General features: G+C 44.3%; 1 protein-coding gene across 1 annotated transcript in view; it reads right to left on the bottom strand.

The window, feature by feature from the left end:
* Positions 1-202: 202 nt before the first annotated feature.
* The window catches only part of LOC120843236, a 56,016-nt gene continuing 38,095 nt past the window's right edge, over positions 203-18,123 (bottom strand). Inside the window, exons 2-5 of the mRNA XM_040214523.1 lie at positions 15,756-15,931; positions 2,212-2,303; positions 2,053-2,127; positions 203-336 (exon numbers count right to left, since the gene is read on the bottom strand). Coding sequence (XP_040070457.1) covers positions 203-336; positions 2,053-2,127; positions 2,212-2,303; positions 15,756-15,931 — 477 coding nt within the window. The remainder of the gene's footprint in view (positions 337-2,052; positions 2,128-2,211; positions 2,304-15,755; positions 15,932-18,123) is intronic.

The following is an 18,123-nucleotide window of genomic DNA, read 5'->3' as shown; positions in this document are numbered from 1 at the left end:
GTGCAAAAACCAGCAAAGGGGCCTTGTTACTGAGACGGTGTTAGCTGGTCCAACACAGTCTATGTACGTGGTTGTACGAAGTAAGAAGCGGAAAAGTTCACAGAACAAACGAAATATATCTTTGTCAGGAGCTCTGCTTTCAAACAAACTGGTTTTGTCTCAACTATTTAATATGTATGCTCTCTTTGCCAGAAAACAATTACTAGTTGAAGCACTCAGAGAATTTGTAGTACCAAATGAAATGTTTGTTGTTGCATGCGCCAAGATATTTTGAGCAGAAAGAAGAAGGTAGTTCATTCTTTTTCGGACGCTTACTTTCCCAAAGCTCGCAGTCACCTGCAATTGAAAAGGGTAACGGTCATCAAAAGTATATTAAAGGGGATCAAATTACATTCCGTAATTTAGTATAATTGTCAAATTTGTTTTATGGTAGTATGGACAATGAAAAGAATACGAGGAAGAAGAAAAAAAGGAGAGTCAAGGGTGCCGACGAATTAAGATGACTGAGGAAAGGATCCAAATTTGGTCATGGCTAACTGTTTAGTTTACTTTAAATTCTTTTTTCCGTTATCTGGCCAAGAGCGAACGATGCGGAACCCTCGGGTGAATCAAACCGATGGAGGCGAAGCACGTGACAGCCCTTGCCAATGTAAAGGGGCGGACACTAGTGCGAAAAAAAATAGTATTTTAATAAATCAAAGAATTGAGATCCATTTAAGCCAGATATAGTTCACTTTGATCAGGTGATTTTGAAATAAATACTCTGGCTATAAAATAGCTATTCTTGTTGATTCGCTCCTCTTCTCATCAAGAACGTTCGTAAAAATATTTAAAAAAAACATTTGCTTTTTGCGGAGTTTAAAGCACTTTTAATGTTAATAATTAATGTATTGCATTTTAAATTAGATATCTAATGTCCTAAATTAACATTCGAACAATTATAACCGAAGGAGGCTTACCTGCGTCAGAGCAAAACACATTTATTTTTATTTGTAACTTCGGACTGATCTATGTCTTTACTTCGATAGTTCCTCAAATTCAATATACAATCTATTTCTTTTTTTGCTGGCAAAAGTAGTGTTTGACCGTGTAAAATTAATTTTAGAGATTTGTGGCAACACATCACAGAAAATACTCATATAAAAAGAACGCATGTGTGACTTCATTTTCTTGCAAAATAGGGGGAAACGAATAATGGCAAACTGTTTAGTTACTCTAAGAAATTACTGACCTCAAAATGCGATTAAAAAAAAAAACGCCGGATGTGCAGTTTGACAATGAGATTGGCGTTTCAACTGCCCACTGTCCCTGCTCCCATTTAGCTTCCTCCCTGCGTGCTGAAGATGCCCAACCTGCTGCGCACATCTTTCGCTTTCCGTCGTGCTTTAAATACACGCACACCAAACTGTTATGAAAAGCAGAATGCTCACGCTGAGTAAGAATTCTCTGTACTTCGTTTCAGCTGAAGTCCAGACACAGCCGCGAGCATGAGGCCCTGAACAGTGCTTGTACTGCACGAGCGCGCGTGTTTGCAGGATCGCATCTGCTTCTCTCACACTTACCGCTCATTCACACTGGAAGCGGATCCGCGTTCGCAAAGCGGTTGCGAGGGTGGTTGTACAATGATCCAGTACAATCGCACGCGCGCTTGATGTCACCGAGTGCGCGTGCAATTGCGCTGGATCTTTATACAACCGCCTTCCCAACCGCTTTGTCAACGCGGATCCACTTCCATTGTGAATGAGCGGTTACTCCGCATTCACACTGGCCGCTGAACCGCATTCGCAAAACGGTTATGAACGCGGTTGTTTAAAGAAGCAGTACAAATTCACGCTCATTTGATAAGGAAAACGACGGGATCCGCTTGGCGGTTTTCTTTATGATCGAGAAAAGAGAATAGCTCTCGTTTGCATTTAGGCGCGGAGGGATGTTTTTATATGAAAAGAACCCATTTCATGCGCTTGATTATATTACTTTGTTTGTTTATGCCGTGTTGGACTCCTGCATGACACCCTTGATGTTAGACACCAAAGTTTGCAAAAGGGTGCTTACCTGATTGTTTATGGTAAAAAAGAGCGCATGAGCTGCGGTCAGACAACAAGAGATACATTCTTCCGGAATATATTTCTGAAAAAAAAGAACGCGGACAGGCTTGGCACGTGAAAAGAACATGCAAACAGACTAAAACAAATTACCGCAGAAATAACCTACGTGTATTTCCTTGGTGTCTGTAGGCATCCATGCAGTTGGGAACACGATATCCCTCCGATTGATTTGGCTTCATATCATACGTCGTTATTAACCTGTAACGGTTGTTAAATAGAAACTGAAGTGGTGTTGTATTTCAGGAAAACTTTTAAATCTTCTTCATTTGGTGTCCAATATCACATCTATCACGGTTATTATGTTTTTTGTTTTTATTTAGTGCACGGAGGCTGCAGAACATCATTTTCTATTCGATAACTGACATTTAATTTGGCTCAGGAGAGCCGCGGCGCCGCAGAAAGGCAAGTAGCCCAGAATGTAAAGGCCGCGGAGCAGCGTCCAACGATGATCAGATAATATTGATAGGCGCATCTTGAGCACCTGCCAAAGTTATGCACGCGCATATACTTGCAATTTTCGAAAAGGTCCTAAAAACACGACACTACTGCTTCAGTGCGGGGGAATATACTTGGCAAGCTTCCAACTGCACGCACTCCCCACACGAGCGACATGTGCTTTGCGGCCGAAAGACCTGGGTATGACATAATGACTGGTCAGAGCTTTCTTTTGCGTCCTTTCCCGTATAGCTACACCTTCCAGGAAAGCGAACGTAGTATTCCAATTCATGAGATAAAAAGTGAAAGCCGTTTACAACTCCCTGTAACACCGAACTAGAGCGCAGCTCTTGAGGAGGAGGAGGGAAGGGTACTGGGGGGTGAAGTGTCCTGGGGGGGGGTCACGTGACCTCGGGGGTTCACGTGACCTTGGGGGGTCACGTGACGATGCCGATGATGTCATCAGTGACGATGACGATGCGGACTCCGATGACGTCATCAGCGATGATGACGATGACGATGCGGATGTCGGTGACGTCATCAGTGACGTAACTGATGACGTCATCCGTGATTTTGACGATGACGATGCGGATGCCGGTGACGTCATCAGTGACGTCACTGATGACGTCATCAGTGATGGTCACGATGACGATGCGGATGCCGGTGAGGTCATCAGTGACATCACTGATGACGTCGTCAGTGATGACGATGACGATGCGGATGCCGGTGACGCCATCAGTGACGATGACGTCATTGGGGAGGTCATGTGACCTCGGCGGGGGGTCACGTGACCCTGGGGGGTGGTCACGTGACCTCGGGGGGTGTCACGTGACTTCGAGGAGTCACGTGACCTCGGGGGGTCACGTGACCTTGGGGTGAGCTTGGGGTGACCTTGGGGGCCGCGTGACCTTGGGGTGACCTTGATTACGCCGACACCGACGGCGACGCCGGCACCGACGCCGCTCAAGCCGGGAACGGACCCCTAAGAGCTGCGCTCTTAAATACTCTATACTCTTTCGTCATGCTACATTGTCAAGGCTAGCCTAGCCTCACTAGTGCTGCGGCAGTGTCAAAGCTCTTCTCGCCGTGAACCATTTTATGTTACGTCACCAGGGGTAGCGTAGCTTCCACAGTTCTCCAACACTGTCAAAATTAGACTTCGTTTCAGCTGAAGTCCAGACGCAGCCAAAGCAAAGATGCAATGAAGCCTCAGCCCACCAAGTGGCGTCAAAAAGCACAAGTCACTACACCGTAAAGGAACATGACGAGCACTATTATGGTGCGCTTTTTCGCTCTCTGAATGATACCCTGAGCTCGTAGCGTTGACTCCTTCTGGAGTATACTTGCGCGATCTCGCGCGAAGGAGACTAAAAATGAAGCTAATTACATCTACAGAAGCGCGGTGCTGCTCCGCTGTGGACATTATGCAGGCCTTCGAAATGTAGCACGAATCAGTTTACGCCGAGTATAGAGCCCAGCTCTAACTTGTTTTTCTGAGGAACCTCTTTACCTTCCCTTTAAATGGGTACGGAATCAAAATGACGTGAACGCGAGCTCTCTACTCTTCGCTTCAAAGTCAGTCAGCGAGAAGCGCAATGCGTATTGCGCTCGTGACGTCAATAGTTCCTGCAGGGCTAAGGTACTTGCAAACGTTGCCGCCCGGTGTCGTCAAAGCGTTTCAATCTCGCCTAGAAGTAATAACCGAGGACAGTACGCCCTATGGCTTATACATAACCGCCCGTAACGTCATTCGCAGCCATGCCGGTATTTCATGTTCCACGAGCATTCGGCTTACCGTGTTACTTTCACACCGTAAATGTGGCGGCGTGAGGGAACCAATAAGTACAAATAACCGTCAGTGCCAAGCAATGGCGACCCACCTCCAACCTACACTTACAAAAAAGCCTGTGCGTCTACTTTCAAGCACAACACTCGGAGAGCGAATTACCGCAACTAACGGAGGCATCTCGTTGAATGACGATGCCGAAGCATATGTTTAGGCCAAAAACCGCAGTCACAGTGCTGACATTAAATAATGCAACCGTGACATTTTTCATTGCTTAATGTCACAACTCGGACTGCGTTTTTTGGTCTAAACATATGTTTCGGCGTCCTCATTCCCTGAGATGCCTCCGTAGGTTGCGGTGATTGGCTCTCCGAGTGCCGTGCGGGAAAGTAGACGCACAGTTTTTGTTTTAGAGTGTGTGTATAAAACATATTCACTGGGTGCCATATTTGAGCGCGCTATGCACAACGCATAGGGGGGGAAGAGGGTAGGGGGCTTGAAAGAGCTCCCCGCATCTTCAGATTACGCTCCTAACGCCTGTAAAGAGCGGCAATCTTGAAGGTGTGCAATGCAAGTTGCGGAAGCAGTGTGGAAGGAAGCTTGAACGTATATAACGTAGTAAATAAATCTTTTTTAACCAGAATCAAACCTAAAATTTTTAAATCGCTATTCTACCCTGTCTTGTGCTACGCGTAAAATAAGGGAATCCACTGGCTCAACTAATTTAAAGTTACTCCGTGTGCTGCATAGAAACCTCTTCATGTCATAGCTAATGTTCCTTCAGCCTCCTCATCATTGCCTTTCTTTGACAACTTTTTTTAAAGCCGATGTGTGAAAACTTGAGTTAACGATTACTATTAACATACCAATTGGCAATAAAAGGTAAACCTGAAGCGTTTATGAACCTCGCTGACCTTCATTTCCACATTTTAACTCATGAAGTCCGTCAAATACATCCGTGGCAAATACCAAAATTGCGTACTAACTTTGGTCATAAAATAATTAGACATGCACTTCCTGCTTGCTAAATTATATCGCATCACCAGAAATTGACACTATGTCACTACATAAAAATAGCATCAATAACATTGTATAAAAAGTCACATTGTTTATTTGTTTGTTCGTCTCTTTTGGTTGTTTCATTTTGTTTGTCTACCATATAGAAATGCCGAGGGCTCGTCAAGTTCTACAGAAAAAACGTTTTCCCCTCGGTATTCTCTATAATCATGTGTGATAAAAAATAAAGATTCTATGGAATTGAAAAAAAAACAAAAAACTTCAGAGTTCTTAGCCTAGTCACATTTAGTACTAAGCAACTACAGGAGCCAGCCATACTGCCCTGACCTTGCACTGCTTCCAAGGAGCTCATAGCGTGCGGCATTCCAACGGAACTTTACAGACCGCCCCAAGAGGCTTTTTTGAAATCTCTAAATTTTTCCGAATTTAGTTTTCTTGGCTTTTCTGCCGGTAGCCCCAAAACACTACTCTAGGTTGGTGTTTCTGGACAGACGGCACAACAAAAACTACACATAAATAAAGAAATGAGTGCATACATTTCATATCCGTACCTTTTTAAGCAAGCCCTAATGGCATAAAGGTTTTTCCGGGAACGCCTTATGAAGGTCTGATATAATTGCAGTAGCCTAAGATGAGATGTGGGCTCACCGCGCCCGCTGCTGAGGCGGCTCATGTCTGAATTGAGAGATGGCGCTCCGGACGACTTCTCTTGAAGCTTCTCCACGCACTTCTGTGATCGCGTGCATGTCAGTGCGTGTGTGCGTCGTTGTTTCCTTCGCCAGATGTGGGAAGATTCGAAAGAATCGAAGAAACTGTGTCGGTCGAGAGAACAAAAGGCTAGACGGCACGCTGCTCAATCGCAAGCTCGACCACAAGCTGGGACAGTTCAGATCCCGAATCCGCAAAGATTGCCGCTCGGCCAACAACGGCTCGAACCCCTAGAACCCCACCACGGGAATGCTGGACTCCCAGCATCGCCGGAAATTCGGCCGGCTCGTCTGACACCCGGACATGCAGGGAGCCCTCAAGAGGTGCTCGAAACCGGCCTGCTAGAAGTCAACAGCTCATGGCGGCCCGACAAAGGTCAACGTCGCGAAGACCGCTAGAAGCCAAACGCTCTTCACCCTCTTCAATTCCGAGATCCACCCCTCACCGTTGTCCAGGCAGGTTCCATTTAAACCAGCATCACCTTTTTTGAAAAAAATTAGTCAGTGCAATACTTCTCCTCACCGTTTCACGCGGCGCTGCTGGCCTTCACGGTAAAGACAACATACCTTTTTTCGGTGCCGCGTGAGGCACCGAAAAAATCTATAGATCCTTTTTGTAAAGCCGCTTACATCTTCGGAATTGCAGCGCCGATGATGCCGTCTAGCGGCTTACAATTTCAAATACCGGCTGGGTTTGGCATCACATCTATCTGGGTAGGCAACCGTGTGGTTATGGTATAGGCTTGGCTAGACGTGGCTATGGTGGGCTACAATACCCTGGCTGGAACTTGGCCGGTTAAATTGAGCTGGCTAATGACAGGCCATCATCTTGATTCTTCGAAAGAATGAAAACAAAGACGGTGGGGAGTTTTGATTGAGTTTCTCCAACGAAGCTGTATATGAGGAGTTTCATGTAGTATATGCAGGTGAGCTCTTGGCATTTGACAGCTGCATTTTGAGTGGTGACATGTAGACGTGAAAATGAAGCAATAGTATACCTTGCAGTGATAACCTAATCAGACACCTGCACCGGATTCGAATCGGTCCGTTTGCCGTAGACGAAAATGACGTGAGCATAAACATGACGATGAGTCTGATACAAAGGCCACTCGAAATAGTATCGCGATAGACTGACTTTATAAATAAAAATCTTTGTGGAACATGTGTAGCGCAATAACATTGCAGCACCACTCTCGCTTCAGCTTCTTGTGCAGCACTTTTCGCGATTATTCTTAATAATATTTTCATAATTTCATAATTTCATAATTTATTTGTGATGGAGGAGCATATCCACAAGACAACGCAGGTTCGTCAAAGCCTTCATGGGCTTGTGTGACTAAACCGAGGTTGCAAAGATATCAAAATAATTATCACAAAAGAAGAAAGAAAAAGGAGAAATATATAAAAAAATTGTGAACTTGACCAGAATTAGCTATAGTTCCAGTTGAAGTTATTATTATTGAATAATAATAATAATAATAATAATAATAATAATAATAATAATAATAATAATTATTATTATTATTCTTATGCTTATTAAAATATTTTTGCAACCGACGACGACTCAATGATAGCCAGACAACCGTAGATTTTCAAAAAATAGTACAAAGAAGCACTTGGAACTAATTCACGCATGACCGTCTCTTTCTATGTCCAACATCCAGAAAAGCACCGGGTCGAGGGCACGTCAGTTGCGCACCGGTATGAGGTTACACGAAAAAGGTGTATTTTTTACTCTCCTTGATTTTAAGTGACTTGCCTTCCTGTTTTTTACTGAAATGATTAGACGCGTAGTTTGTTTGAAAACAACAATACGAATTGGTATTGTTGTTGTATATAAACATATATAAAATATGTTTGAATGCTCATAGCACTTTATTACCCTAAAATTTGGGGTAAGTTGTCTCCTGATTGCTTACAACTAAAAGACAGAAACATTCTAATTCTGGGTTGATAGAAAAACTCCACCTGATGACAGTTACCACTCATCTCGGCGCCGATTAGGAGTACTCACTGCATGCCAACGGTCGCGTGCTTAGCACGAGTTATCCCCACGTGATTTCATACAATCGCAATTGTTCTTGACAAACAACAATGTTTACTCAGCTAAGCGGTCACTTGGGAAGCTTAGAATATATTGTATTGAATGTGGCACACGTGGCAAGTTGCATAGGCTTTTTTTTTTACAGTACGCGAAATAGAAGTCTCCTGGGTTACCTTGGTCTCTGATGCATGTAGCACACAAAACAGCACGAAATGAATCGCAATGGTAAACGAAAACTAGAGGTCTGCACTCGTACGGGCCAGCCCGCGGGCCACGGGCCGGCAAGGCCCGCGTGCCGGGCTCGGGCTTCGCGACGGCCATCATGAGGGGCCCGGGCCGGGTAGGGGCCTTGCATTCAAGTCTACATGGCGGGCCGAGGCGGGCCAAAAAAAAAAAACAGAAAAACTGACTTGATTTTTTTTTTAAGGGGAGGGGCCGCCGGGGTGGTTACGAGGGAGGGGGCGGGGGTTGTTTTGCAGAATAAAGTAAAAAGATACGATAAGGCAAAACAAAAAAAACACAAAACAATTGGGGTACGCGTGTCGTTTTCGTCGCCGGCGGCACCGCCGTCGAGGAAGCGCTCCTCCCCATCCAGCGCTGACAGAAATGGGATACACAATGCTCAGTGCCCACCCTCGCAGGCTCGCGCCATCTGTGCCTACAAGTGCGTGCATCCACAATATGGGTAAAGAGATACTGCTTCCGCCAAGGTCGTTGTCTCAACGGCGCTTCTTCACCTAATTACTTTCTGGCAAACCACCGGAGGAGACGGCGCTATTCTTTTGATGACAACTTTTTTGTCGGTTGTGGAGGGCGGGAGCGAGCAATTTAGTATACTCCGTTCACTACATAGCTGAGAATGTAGTGGGAGCTACGTTCCCGCCGGACCAATCAGCCGCCTCCCTCTTATGACCTGACTCCACTCTCTGCACCTGGGTATGGGCTGAAGCGTAATGACGTGCCGAAAGAGAGGCGTATGACTGGTCCAACAAGGACGTATAGCTTCCATCGTTGTCTGGGTCAACAGAGTGTGGTTCGTCCTTTCTTCCTTTTTTTTCACTTCCAACTTGGGGAAACGCATCCCTTCTTTTGGAACTTTTGCACGTGATTCGCTTACTGTTGCTTTCAGAGCTGGTTTCGTCTCAACAAAAAAATAAGAAACAGAGGCCGCTTTTTTTTAAATCAGGAAGCGGTGCTACGTGAGGGCGGTATATGTCTCCAGGATTGCTCAACAAAGGCAGCAGTAAAAAAATGAAAGCCGTTTACAATTTCCTGTAACGCCGGATTAGAGCGCAGCTTTTGGGGAGGATGGAAGTGTACTGAGGGATAGTGACTCCTTGAGGACACGTGACCTCAGGGGGGGGGGGGGGGGGGGTCGTGTGAAGTCGGGGGGGTCACGTGCCCTCGGGGGGTCGCATGACCTCAGGCGGCACGTGATCTAGGGGTCGCGTAACCTCGGGGGGTCACGTGACTTCGTGGATATGCCGACGGCGGCGGCGAGGCCGACGCCGACGCCGCTCAAGCGGAAGCGGGCCCCTAAGAGCTGCGCTCTAAAACAATTACGTTTGAAACGTCCTGAGCTGGTAACGTTTGGCGAGCGAGTGACAAACACGAAACAAGAGGTTTCGTGATCGTTTTGCTTTTCGTTGCCAGGGTCTTCGACCCAAGCTGTTATACATTACCGAACCGCCTGCGCATAAGCTAGTACAACGCGTAGTGGTTTCTGCGGAACGGAAACACTTGTATCGCAAACAATAAAGCTGGGAGGAGAAAAAATCAATTTGGGAGCCATTCCATCAACTCAATACCCCAGCGGCCAGCGGTGTAGCTGGTCTGCGGAAGCTCCATGGGGGAAGGGCTCGCAACATCTGTAGACAATAAACCCTGCCCAAATATTTTTGTATTTTGTTTGTTAGTATTTTCAAGTTCTTGGGCAACGAGATTCTCGATCCGGCAATGCAGCAGCGTGCAGGTGGGAGATGCAAGTTGTAAAAAGAGACTCGGATTTGAAAAAGCAGTTATTATCCGGTGTGCTAAAACTTTTGAGAAAAACGAGCGAGAAGAGCAATGTGTGTAAGACATTCTCTATGGTGGTGGATGCAGTATCGTCGGAACCACAGGGAATCGTCCAGTGCGATGTGTGCAAAGGACGTCTGACGTACAGCGGCGGCAAGACCAGCACATAACGCACCTTAGCCGGCGCCGGTGGAAACCCGTCCAGCCTACAACACCCATCACCTCCTTCCTCCAGGTAAAGGCACTACACCTATCCTCACAAAGTCGAGACGAAGTAATCACGGCATATGTTCAAATGTGCGCCAGGACCTACGTCCTTTTGACACAGTAATTGGAACTGGCTTTCCAAAAGTGTGTCAGGCACTAATTAAAATTGGCGCCAATTTCGAGAGTGTTGACGTTGCGGCTATCCTCCCTGACGCTACAACAACTTCAAATCATGTGGCCGCAGTCGCGGACAGTCTCCGAGACGCAAGGAGGTCGGAAGTGGAACTTGCAATGAAAGAGAGCAGATGTGCAGCGACCACTGACATGTGGACCGTGGACTTCAGGAAAGTTGCTTATACCACGCTGACAATTCACTTCATCGATGATAATTGGAACATTCAGAGCAAGGTACTGTTCACTTGTGACTTGCCTAACGAAAGAAAGGCCGGCGAAAAAATCAGGAGAGAACTGCAGCGCAGATTCCTAAAGTGGGGCCTTAATGTGGAGCTCTTGAGAAACATCACTATCGTGACAGACCAAGGCGCCAACATTGTTAACGCGCAACAATCGTTCACGTTACTAAGCTGCGGAGCTCACTTGCTGAACACTGTGCTTCGCCATGTGTTCAACTCGGAGTTCATGGCAAATGAAGTGCCAACCCCGAAGGATTTGATTGAAAGAACAAAGGATGTCGTGACCTTCTTGAAACAAGCGGGCCTTCTGAATCGCCTGCAAAAACCGTCACTCAAGACGTTGAAACGGGGTTGAATTCAAAACTAGGCATACTGAAAACGGTCCATGACCAGTACGAGAACATCCGAGCAGTGCTGGACGAACGAGGTAGCCTCCTGACGGAAGGGATCAGCAAAATCGATATGATGCTGCTGATTAATTTTTTTTCAGCCATTCAAGGATGCCAGCGATGCGATGGAAAGGGACACGGTTCCAACATTGCCGTTGTTTCTATTGCACTGGCACAAGCTCAAAAGGCACTTGAGCGCATCATGCCACCGTGACGATGAGCGCATACGGATCAAGAATCGAGCGGCCGATTTCCTTGAAGAAAAGTTGAAAGCGCACGACATTCACATGACTGCTACATTTCTTTGGCCCCAGTTTAGTCAGCTTCGCATTCTTTCTGGCAGTGATCGCTATGAAGTTCTAAAAAAAGTCGTGCATCGATTAAAATCGAATTCGGCTTGCGTGAGCCGAGATTCAGAGCTCCCAGGACCCAAAGAAACGAAGCGAGCAAAGACGACATCGGACGACTTTCTTGAATGGGAAGAGGTGCGTCAATCAACTTCAAGTACTGAAGTATCTGACGAGCTTGAGCGATATTTGAAAGCAGACTTTCCAAACGTCAGTGAGAGAGGACTTCTGCCCTTTTGGAAGTGCCATCAGTGTGAGTTTTCAGGACTATCTCGACTCGGCAAAGCAGCTACTTTGTGTGCCTGCCACGAGTGCTTCCAGTGAGAGGAACTTCGGTGCTGCTGGCTATCTCATCCAGGAAAGGAGATTCTGTCTAAAGCCAGGAACGGTCAATAATCTTCGATTTTCGCACAAGAACCTCTAGGACCACTCACTCTACTTTCTGTTAATCTGAACCCGAGTCTTGGAAAATATTTGGTGTCTGTTTCATAGGAGTACATCTTTATTTTAAAGCCCTGTTTTGTTTGAAAGTGTCCGAGTACCGATCCCCCTTTGCCTCACTGCCGACTCTTCCACCGCCGACTGGTTGAGCGCATTCCTGTGTTGTTATTTAGTTTATAGTGTTAAAAGCGTCTCATTTTCCTCGTCAACGAAGTTTCGCAATGTATTTTAGATGACTTCGCGTGTGGTGATTTGTCTTAGTAACTGCATTACTTGGTATACATTTAAGTGGACTTCTCGTATTCATATTCATTCAATATTACACTTCGTCTCGCGAAAAGGAGGGTTTAGTTTTTTTTTTATAATATAAATTATTTGAATTCAAAAGGCACGTCAAGGAGTGTTTTTTATATGTGTTTTTGTGTGCTTATATTTTACGGTAAACATTTATTGCCTATTGAGTTGTAATGTAAATATATGTGTGACAAAAAAGAATGATGCTGACTTTCAAGTACACTGTAATAAATATGCGCAGTAGTGGCAGGCGAGCCTGCCATTCTGCGTAAACTGAGCTTGATACTGGCGAAAATGAAACGGGCCTGAGCGGGCCTGTCTAAGTCGACAGCGGGCCGCGAACGGGCCAGGGCCAAAGTAACAGCGGCCTGGGCCGGGCCGGGCTCTTATATATCGGCCAGTGCAGACCTCTAACAACAAAAAAAAGTGACAAACAAGCGTGTAATCACGCGAAAACTGGGGGCATCGCAGATATACAGAAGGTATAAAAGCTTTGTTTTACTAAATACATTACCAGTAAAGTATTTGGTTTTATCGTCCGAGCGAAGCGGAACATACAACTGCGAGCATACTGCCCTGAACTACACTTCCAGTGAAGAAGCGCACCATCCAAAGCATCGAGCTCGCTTTTATAGCTTTTGGTGCCTCAAACCTTTGAAAACACAATTATAATAAATTCTACTATATCAATTATTTTTATTAAGTGCGCCTGTGTGTGTGTGTGTGTGTGTGTGTGTGTGTGTGTGTGTGTGTGTGTGTGTGTGTGTTTTTTCTTTTGCGTTAACGTGCCATTTTCTTAGCTATAAAATATTTTTTTTTTCGGAAGTCCGACAACTATAGTCTGTTTCATCATAAGGAAGAACCACATAGTCAAAGATGTAAACAAAAAAAAGGACGCGAACATGCGAATACACATTAAAAATGCAATATAATGGTGCATTCAATATTAGTCGTTAGTTTTTTTAGAGAGCAGCACTTTCGTAGGGCGACATTGTTACCCGTTGTAGATTATAAAAAGTACCGTACAACTGTTAGCTCGGGGTCTTTAACGTACATTACGCAGTATATGTGATGCACGATCGCACTACGGTAGGATGCAGATGGGCGACTGAACCCAGGGTCCCTGATAAAATCGCCTTGATAAAAGCGTTTTTCACAAGCACCGCCAGCCGTTGTTGTGGAAACGCGCAAGACACGTGCCATGAGCGGGTGCTACACCGCCATTCGCTTTCAAGGGCCAGTCATTTTAGTGCTGCGCCGCCATTTGCTCCAAGTGCCGCTCGAGAGACGGTCCTCGAGTACTGGCATACATGAGGTTACTTGAAAGACCAACGCAAACACATCGTGGGTCGTTGCGAGAGGCGGACCGAAGGTAGTGAGGGCGGCGAAGGGGGAGGGGGGCGTATCTTTTCAAGTACGAGTTTCATAATTGAGGTAATTTAATAACGTTGATCGCTTTGGCCCACGTGCTATGCCATCAAGTTCTGCGAAGAAAAGATTGAAAGAAAACCTCGCTTTTAACTTTGAAATCACGCGATGACAAAGAATGCCGCGTGGGTCCCTCTACTTCCAGTAAGCTTGTGTAGAGTGAAGAAAGAGATAGTCTTACGGAATATTATTCACAAGATTAAAAGTCAGAAAAATGGATAAAATGGACCTTGTAGTTATGTGCAAATAAAGGCAAAGCTTTCTTTTGTTATTTTCTTCGTTTCTTCTTCCTTTCTTGTGCATTAACCACTTGCAGTATGCCTTTCTCATGGGAGATGGCTGTAGTTTGCATTTTCCGCTGTCTCTTTCGTTGCTCTCTTCCTAATGTCCCCCGATCTTTCAGTCTGCCGTCGAGGGGGCAATGTGTCGGTATTTTTTTTTTCATGTAAATAATATTCCACCCCCCCTCAAATAAAAACAAAAAACAAAATACGAAATGAAAGACAAGCTCTGGTGCTTTGCGTTATATCGGAGATATTACGTGTTTTTATTTTTTTAGAAGCTGAGTTTTCTTTGAAAATAAAGCATCCTTCCAAATAGAAAACGCGCCGTAGACACATCAGACTGCTTACGCGTAGGAATGCGAAAGCACTGTAGTCCGGCGGTGACATCACGCTCCGCACTGTGCAGGTGTGTGCCCCTTCCGGCTTCACAGCTTCCGTGCCGATGCATCTGCGTTGGCTTTTCGTTGCGTTTTATTTCTGAAGCGAGTCCACTTTGACCTTGAGCGGTGCGTGCTTGAGGACGTCTTTTTATGGCCATCTTTCGGGCACAAGGCCGAATGCTTTTTTCGTAATAGAACATATAAGTCTTTCAACACAAAAAACATTTTTAAGCGCAATGTGGATCGGTGGCCGATTGAACTCGGAGCACGTGGAACCAATACTCTCGCTGCAGAATCAAGAGGCCCTGCCCCACCCCTGCCCGTTTCGATGTCGATGGGGATCGTACCGGTGTGCGGTCGTGTGTCACTATCGGCTGGTGCACGTTAAAAACCCAAAAATAACGGATGTACTGCACTAGCTAAATTTATAATCTAAGGCTGAGACACCAAACCCCCACTGCGGCTAAATCCCGTATGTATAAATTTACACACAACATTATTATTCCTATTGTTTTTCAGCGCGAACTGGCATAAATAAGGAACGAGACTAAGATATTATAGGAGCAGTAGATGATAATATCAAGTGAATTCCCCATCAAAATTGCTCGTCCTTACTAAAAATATAATTAACAGAAAACGTGGCGACAATAATTAATACACGTTTGGTAACATCGCTTCTTTCGCTAACCTCTTACGCCAGCACACGAATCCCTCTGCACTCACCCTGACCACCATTAAAGCACTGATTAGATAAATATATACTCCATAAAATCCGGACTAATATGGCCATCCAAATAGTGTACTAGATTACAAATAAGTTTAACTGATTCACACTCATCGCGCCTAACCTTTAACCGAGCAAGTAAACGCATCTGCCAAAGCAAGGTTTGAAAAAAAAAATATAAAAAAATAATAAACGCAAAGTGAACAGCTATTTTTGTAGAAATCTTATACTATATTTTGAAAATGGTGGTTTTGCTAGATGTATAGATTACGTGACTAAAGCTTTTATTCGTATCTTTATTCTGCAACGAACAGTGAACAATTATTATGCTCCTGTTTTATAGCGCCATCGGGACTTAAGATAATCCGGTCATTTGCCTTGATGCTGATGATAATACGTATATATTTGCTGAAGAAAGCGATAAATGTAGGACAATAAATAAATTACGTACAGCCTTTCTTTAATTTCCAATATTACGTGAAGCTTGCGGGCAACCTAACGATCCACAGCGTTCGACCAGGTTCCCCTCATGGTAAAGCGTCTCTCGTGATTTCTACCGAGAGGTGGCGAAGCGTAATCTGCCGCGCAAGCGGCTTTCCGCCGCTGATAAAGGAGGGCACAGAAATATGCACATGTTTTGAACTAGTGCTTTGTGTTGTTCTCTTAGGCAAGTAGCAGCAAGTAAAAGACTACAACCTCCAAAAATACTTTTTTGCTGCATAATCTTTAAGTACATACCATTTTCCCGGAAGTCTCGCGGTATAAATCCGCCGCTGCAGTGAGAATTTCTTTTCGGAAAGTTTCCCCATTTGTACAATTCCGCACTTGAAAGGTATTCCGGAATTTTTCCTCAAAAGAGGGTCTTCAGCAAATGTACCTCCGACCACGTAAAGCGGCTGTTTATCTAAGAAGAGCTGAAGAATATGCATGAATTATTATATATTGTGTGCACTATGCTTAAAAGTCATAGGAATGAATGAATTAATTTCAGGTAATAGGTGTAAAAAAGTAAATAAACATGAAACAAGGATACCAAAAAGCTGCTGAAGATTAAACAGTTGCCTTACTTGAGACTGGACTATATTTTGAAGGTCGCGGTTTTAAGAAATTGTTCTAGCATTTTTCAGGTCATAAAAGGTTTTTTGTTTCCTTGGCTCCTCTAAAATTGTGAACTTTAGATGCCCGACCTCAATTGTAGTTTTAAGCAGCAATGGGTACCATTACAAATCAGAGTATATAAATTAAGTATTTAAAATGCATTGTCTTGTATCTCGCTTTCAATCAGATATTCAGAACCGTATTTTTTAACTGTATTTAAATAGTGTCGCCTCGTCGTCTTGTATACTTAAAATTGAAAGAATAAAACACAGAGGACAAGCACAAGACAGTGCCTGTCCTGTGCTTGTCCTCTGTGTTTTATTCTTTCAATTTTAAGTATTCATGTTCAACCCGCTCGGCCTTCACCAGTTGTCGTCTTGTCTTTTGTGTTATTTATTCTTGGCTCGGGGTTCAGAGTCTACAAATTTCATTATTGTATCTAAAATACTGTTTAAATGCAATTTCGGCCGCAGTTCTTCTCAGCAAAATGCAATTTTTGTTACTCTTCGGGATGAAATCCATATGCAGAGCATGAAATTTGATGCTCTAATTGCGGACAATAAATACCGATAATGAAATGAACTAGAGATTACTGCGATCGGTATAATTATTGGGTTTCTGACTAAGTTTTTCTTTTTTTAATATTACAAACGCATCTAATTTGAAATTAAACTATACCACAATTCAATATATTTCTGTCTTTGTTTTCAGGCATTGATTTAGAGATGATATCGTCAATAGTAGGCATTATTAAGTTATATACACCAGTGTATGTATTTATGCTCCACTTTATTCCAACAAAAGCTGTAAAATAATTTAGAGCGATGTTTAACCAAACAACGCAGTGTCAAAAAAAAAAGTAGCGCGCAATCTTTCCCCGTGCCAGCAGACACAGGTGTGCGCGAGCACAGGCAACGAAATTGACGCCGTAATCCGCCATTCACGGTTAAGCCCCGAAGTACACTTCGCGCTTTCCACGCCCTTCGAAGAAAATGAGAATAAAAACAGGCATTTTATCTACAGAGGGGCCTCGTTTAAAAGGTAAGCGATTAATTTCTTCAATTCCGCAAATCCTTCATAAATCTATTATCAGAATCCGCAGACGAAAATGGCCCTTCTCAGCGCTCCAGATCGAGTTTTTGCTAGGGTCGACAATGTGAGTAAAATAAAATTCATCCACAGTTCATCTTTGGTTTTTTTTTTTTTTTACACTTTTATGGTACCCCTAGTTATTTATTATTAAGAATAATCACCCAACGACTTTGTAATAAAAATAAGCACCTATACGGTCTGATAACTTATCATTGTTTTCCTGGATCAAATGAACGATTTATAAAATTGTATAGTGATATGTTAGCTTTTTGTTATCGCCATTTAACACTCGTTCCATGATCTTTCTTCTGGATGTCCTTTGGATTTTTTTTAGCTTAAAAATTGTCATTTTATGCTTTATTGTGTTATACCCTGAAACGGGTCCTCAAGGTAAATATATGAAGTGAAATTAACTAAAATATTTGGTCAACCAAGCATGTAGCTTTCACTGGTGAAGATGAAAAGCCTTTCAATATTGAAAAAACTTTTTTGCGTTCGCTGAATACTACATGGAATGACTCCCTAACGTTAATAACCGAATAAAATTGCCTTAAGTTCCTTTTTTTAAGAAATGGCGCTCGGCAAATTAATTCGAAAAATATGAGCATCGTCCATTCCTTCAACTTGGAGCCACAACAAGCGGCCGCGTGGCCTGGTGCCTATCCTAACCGCCGAATTCAGAAACCTCACTCAAACTACACTCAAACTCAAGGGCCCCTCCACTTCCTCGAGGAAGGCGCGAGGGCCGGCACTGACCAATCGCGACGGCGGATCCGTCCTCGCGATTGGCCAGCGCCGGCCCTCGCGCCTTGCTCGAGGAAGTGGAGGGGCCCTTGAGTTTGAGTGTAGTTTGAGTGAGGTTTCTGAATTCGGCGGTAAGTCGCTATAGACACGCGCTTCGGTCGGAAAAGTGGAA

Source organism: Ixodes scapularis, unplaced genomic scaffold (genome assembly GCF_016920785.2).
Source record: "Ixodes scapularis isolate PalLabHiFi unplaced genomic scaffold, ASM1692078v2 PGA_scaffold6__148_contigs__length_123643588, whole genome shotgun sequence".
In the NCBI taxonomy this organism is placed as follows: Eukaryota; Metazoa; Arthropoda; class Arachnida; order Ixodida; family Ixodidae; genus Ixodes; species Ixodes scapularis.
Note: the sequence above shows the minus strand (reverse complement) of the source record. Positions and strands in the feature narration are given on the sequence as shown.